Below are 5,719 nucleotides of genomic sequence, written 5' to 3'. Positions count from 1 at the left end.
GTATAATCTCAAGGACAGCGAAGTGAAACTCTGTAATCCCCACAGGGCAAATACTCTTTTGCTCGGTTATCAGTCCGGATTAAATCCCTGGGTTCCATACTCAATCACTTATGGTTAAGTCAACATTTGCCTGTATTTCAAACTAGCAGTCTTGTCATCTGAGTTTGTGTTCATGGCACAAAATTCTCTTTGGTTTTAAAACTTTAATAATGAATGATATTTTAGAAAAGCAATACAGTTTCCGTACCAGGAAAGCCATATTTCTTGCAGCTATTTGATTTCATAATTTAGAATTTCATTTTTTTCCCCCACTTTAATGTCAGAACTGAGGTATTTGCTAATTGGGGAACTGGTGTATCATTAGATATTCTGACTGATCTTCCTCCACCCAGTTTTTGCCACCACCCAAAACATCAGAGCAAGCAGCAGCCTGCCCTGGCTAGCTTGAGGAGTTCACTGCCTCAGGAAGTGATCAGATCACATCTCTGTCAGGATCTCCTCTCTTCTTGGGAATAAGAAATGTAACTTCTGAGGAGAAAAAGAAAAAAAAAAGGCATGCGTTAAACACCAAATAGAAGACACAGAACGAATTGCACCTCATTTTAAAACTCCTCCTGCAGGCTTTGGCACTTTCTGCTGAGTTAAAAGGACCAGTCTCCAAAAGACATGAGAAGAGCATGCTGAGAGAGCATTTCTGGAGGCAAACAACCCTACACAGAAAGCGTGCACTACATATTGCATAGTTGATAAGAGTAGTATACTTTTTTGCATGCAGGTGTGGATGAATGTGAGAGACTGCAACAGCCATCTTGCCTAAGCCTGGGAACATGTGCACTGCTTTGGGCTGTGCTAATGGGAAACCCAGACTTGGCTAAATTCCTTCAGCACACCGACAGCACAGCAGGATGGTTGTTTATTTGCAGACAGCACAAGAGGGTTAATCTGGCAGTAGAGACCATGAGCAACTAACTACCACTATACAAATAGCAGATAATACTAGTAGCTTCTTAAGTGCTCACTGTTGTCTGAATTTCCTGATGGTACAGTGAAATCTCAGACATTGAAATGTAATGGTGCAGGAGTCAGGATGTTAACACCGCTCCATCTGAGCTCCATCTGACAGAGCCTGAAGAGCACCATGCAGCATGTTACTACTCCACTTGGTTGAGGAGTGCTGTAGACAGCAGAGAGCAAGGTACATTGCTCCTTAGCAGCAGGTGGGTTTGACTGGGTATATCAGTGCTGCGGATTTGGAAAGCTAATTACTTTGTGCAAAAAAATATATAAACTTAGATCAGCAGTTTTTATGCTCAGGAGGCTTACTTAAACCATCTACTCTGACCAAGTGCCATTAGAACTGCCACAGACTCACTTTTTGAGTCTGCCTTGATAATTTTAAAACACATTTTTAAAAGAATACTGACTTCTCAAGACACGAACAAGTATAACAGATAAACTGTAACTTAAGGCAAACTGTTCCTTATCTCACACACTTAGAATACATGGTAGCGTGCATTGCCCACATGTGTCTACACATCAGTTCTAGGTGTCTTGATTTGCTTGCTGCTGTGTGATAGTCACAAAGACAGCAAGGCAGAGCAGGAGCCAGAGGATTCATGAGTAGGACAAGGCTACAGAGAAGTTAAAGGGGAGATAAGATCAAGCAGGGTGGTGGCAAAGGGACATATGATGCAGGCATAAAGTAAGATATACTCAACCCCAGAGGAGATTGGGTCTTTCTTTGCTCCATTTTTCTGAAAGTTGCTTGTTTCACCCAGTATTCATCTTCAACTTTTGAAGGGCCAGTAAGCGACAATGGTAGACAATGGGCAAGCATGTCCTTGCTCTAAAACAGTGAGGCAATTCCTTCTGCAGAGCTCCTCATTGCTGAGGCAGAAGCCTCTTTGTTGCTTTTATTAGCTGGATATCTTTTGTTATCTGAACCTCTCTCCTGATTGCACTAATTAATACCATTGCAAATCTCTTGATGTTTCTCATTTACAGAACACTGTTACCTTACACCTCCCTTTGATGAGGTGTGGGTGAATCTGCTGTTTATGACTCAATTCAACTAGTCGATTTCTCTGTTAGCAGTGACCTGTTAAGAGATGAAGGTAGCACGTGCAGCAAAACACCAGCCCTGACTGACACCCACCATCAAAATCTATGCACCCTACCTGGATTTGTCTCGCCTTGTATTCTTTACACTCACAGCAGCTCAGAGCTCCTGTGAGTGTAAAGAGTACAAGGCGAGACAAGAGAAAAAGCTGAGAAAATCAGAAGAGGGAATTGGTCCTGATGATGATAACAGCTCTTTATCAGTTCATTTCTTGTAGTCTCCCAGCTGTCAGCATTAAAACTCTGCATGTTGTTTTCAGCTGAAATAGACGTCTCCCACTGTTCCTGAAAAGTGAAGCATCGTTCCTGTAGTAATGAAATAGAAAACACTGCCATTACCATTCCAGGCTTTCACCAGGGGATACAGCTGCAGTCCAGTTTACAAATCTGAGCTCAGAATAACTCCCTAGAAGCGAGCAGAATGTCTCCAGCATTAGACTCTCTCAAACTTATTATTTCAGCACATTTCAGCCTTCTTATCGTAATGATTTGAAGTGATAGCATGTAGATTGCAAGTGTCCACTCAACTTTCTTCATTTTCTCTTTTTGTTTTGAAGTATATTCGGTGCTGTTCGAACTGGTGCTTATATGCTGTACATTTTGATGACCAAAGGCCTGAAGCAGTCAGTGTGTGATCAGAGTTTTTACATTGGACCTGTCAGCAAATTCTGGGCATATGCATTTGTGCTAAGCAAAGCACCCGAACTAGGTAAGTACTCTTTCTCCCTTTCTCTCACTATGCATATTTAAAGCAGAAATGTCTGTGCAGGAAGCACAAGAAGGGTCTCAGTGTTTTCAAAATCTTGTTTTAGTCTTACAAAAACCGAGCAAACAGAACCAACCCCAAACTCTGCATGTTCTAATCTCTTGACTGAAGTTAGAGCAATGTGTAGTTGAAAAAGCCCATTCCCAGCCAAGGAATAAAATGCAGTGATTATACACAATAGGGCAGTCAAGAGCTAAAAGCAATCCGGTCCATACCTCTTCCTCAGCTAGTTGTAGGCAAATCTGAGTAGCATAATCGGCAGTCACTCACCCCGTGGGTACAGAAGTGAAGGGTGGGCAACAGCACCTGTGTCAGGAAGGAGCTTTGAGTCAGGTTCTGCCTCCATTATGCAGCACTCATCCTTAAACACACATGGAGGCGTCCAATTATGAACAGTAATGTGCTTCCTCCCTAAACACTGAAAGCTGTGGCTGTCTGCTTCCTCCAAATAGAAACCGATTTCCTTTAATATCCCTTGCTTTTCCAGTCCTGATTCTTATAAACTCCTGTCTCTCCAGATTTTTTTATCTATTTATTTTTTTAGGATACTTACAATATACGTGCCAAAGCCAACTTAATAGGAAGTCTGCTTATGTTCTCATCTCATGGCTTATTAGTGTTAGAAAGGATTGTTTTATTGGGAAGGAGGAGCCATCGATTTAGCAACCCTTCAGCTTTCGTTTTGGAGGATGCCCTTATTAAACCTCAAAAGGCTGTAGCACTCACTGTGTTCAGGAGTACAGCAAAAACAGGCTTTTACCTTTCAGCAGAGAATTTGATTCAGCAAATTACAAGGACAGCAATACATCAGCATAAAAACTGGAGGGAGACAAGACGCTATTTGCCTTGCTGTGTCAGATTCTCTTGGTATCATGCTGTTTAAATTACTGCAAAACCACAGAAATTTAGTTGTTAAAACTGGAAAACATAGCTAGAACTGCACAGCACCAATAAATTGAATATATGATTATTTATTAAAATGTGAGTCAACATCTTGCATCTAATGAAGTAAACAGTAGCATTATAGCTTATTACCGACCTTGTACAAACAGTGCAGTTTTGGTTCCACCCATCACTTAATATTCATTACATGGATTTCATGGGACAGATATATGTAGAAATAAGTTTCCAGATTCAAATCTCAGGGATCTTTTTGGAAACCCTGTGTCTATAACAATAGAAAACAAGCAGCATACATATACACATATACCTACTGAGGTGCTCAGTGCAATAATGAGAACCAGAAGGAAGGAAAAAACAGGAACAAAGAATATAATTTACTTTTCAACAGTTGAAATGCAGAAAAGGATGTGCATTTCAACGTATGCCAAATTCCTTTCTAGAAGCATTTTTTTCTTCTAATTACATACCTTTTGGTATCATAGGTTGTATATGCAATAGCTTTTTGCATAGTAGCTCAAAAAGCTCTATTGAGTTTAACTAGGTTCAGTTTGCAGGTAGGTATTTGAACCAGAGGACACTGTGCTGCTTCCTCTTCAGGTTTTCTGCTCTCTGTTGAGCTGCATTTCTCTTCTAGTCACAGTATCTAATGGACAATCTCACAGTCAGGGATGAAACAAGTACATCCACCTGCCTCACCTCAGACTTCAACAGATGACGTTTGCAGCAAAGTGCTACCGAGTAAACCTATGGAGTTTTCAAGTGGGTTATTCACACAGGAAAATGTGGATATTTTGGTTTTCTGAAGACTGCGTAGAGATTAGGAGCCAAGCTAGCTCTTGGACCAGACAGGCTCTCAGATCTAGAGGTGAGGTGGTGGCTCCAAAGTAGTGTGTACTCCATCAACAGCAAAAGGCATAGAGCACAGCAGTAGTTACAGGATTGTTCGATATGTTTCTTATTTCCTTCCCTCTTTTTTTTCTTTTTCCCTTTTTTTTTTTGTGTGTTTTGTTACAGGCGACACAATATTCATTATTCTTAGGAAACAGAAGCTCATCTTCTTACACTGGTACCATCACATTACTGTGTTACTTTATTCTTGGTATTCCTACAAGGACATGGTGGCTGGCGGTGGCTGGTTCATGACCATGAACTATGGAGTACACGCCGTTATGTACTCTTACTATGCCTTGCGGGCTGCTGGCTTCAGAGTCTCACGCAAGTTTGCCATGTTCATCACCTTGTCGCAGATCACTCAGATGTTGATCGGTTGCGTGATCAATTACCTGGTCTTCTCCTGGATGCAGCATGGCCAGTGCCATTCCCACGTGCAGAACATCATCTGGTCTTCTCTCATGTACCTCAGCTACTTTGTGCTCTTCTGCCATTTTTTCTTTGAGGCCTATATTGGCAAAACCGGAAAAGAAAGGAAGGTTGACTAGTGGTAGAAACGAGAAGCCATAGCTCAGGGTCATCAAGAAAAACAAAATTATAAGAAAAGAAAATGGCACAAGGAAACACATATACGTATGGTGCAGCTAAAACTTGGCAGCTTAGGGAAAGTTAGCTTGGTTTAACCCAGTAAGTTTATGATCCTATCATGGTGAGAACTCACTGAATTCTACTCTATCTCAAAGGACTGCTGGTGAAAGACAACTTCCTTCTTGTACCTGTCTGCTCTAGAAAAGAAAGGAGAAAAGAAAGAAGAGGAGAAAAAGAAAAGAAAAAAGGAAAGAAAAAGAAGAGATGAGAAGAGAAAAGAATTAATGTTGAGGGGGGAAAAAGTACATTAAATAAGCAGTGTGTTTCCCCAGGGTGGAGGAAAGACTTTTATTAAAAAAAAAAAAAAGTTTCTAAATCCTTTCTCATATTTTTTCAGCATTAAACTTGAACAAAAAAAAAGCAGAGAGGTAACAAAAAGAAAAACAAATCTGT

General features: G+C 40.8%; 1 protein-coding gene across 1 annotated transcript; it reads left to right on the top strand.

Annotated features, from left to right (window-relative positions):
• The first annotated feature begins 1,815 nt into the window (after nt 1–1,815).
• Nucleotides 1,816–5,503, top strand: ELOVL6 (ELOVL fatty acid elongase 6). Its single transcript, XM_010018643.1, has 3 exons — nt 1,816–1,829; nt 2,676–2,827; nt 4,802–5,503. Exons 1-3 carry the CDS (start codon nt 1,816–1,818, stop codon nt 5,224–5,226), a joined length of 591 nt encoding a protein of 196 aa, XP_010016945.1. The 3' UTR covers nt 5,227–5,503.
• The last annotated feature ends 216 nt before the right edge of the window (nt 5,504–5,719 follow it).

Source organism: Nestor notabilis, unplaced genomic scaffold (assembly GCF_000696875.1).
Source record: "Nestor notabilis isolate BGI_N333 unplaced genomic scaffold, ASM69687v1 scaffold15047, whole genome shotgun sequence".
Classification (NCBI taxonomy): domain Eukaryota; kingdom Metazoa; phylum Chordata; class Aves; order Psittaciformes; family Psittacidae; genus Nestor; species Nestor notabilis.
This window is presented reverse-complemented; position numbering and strand designations above follow the sequence as displayed.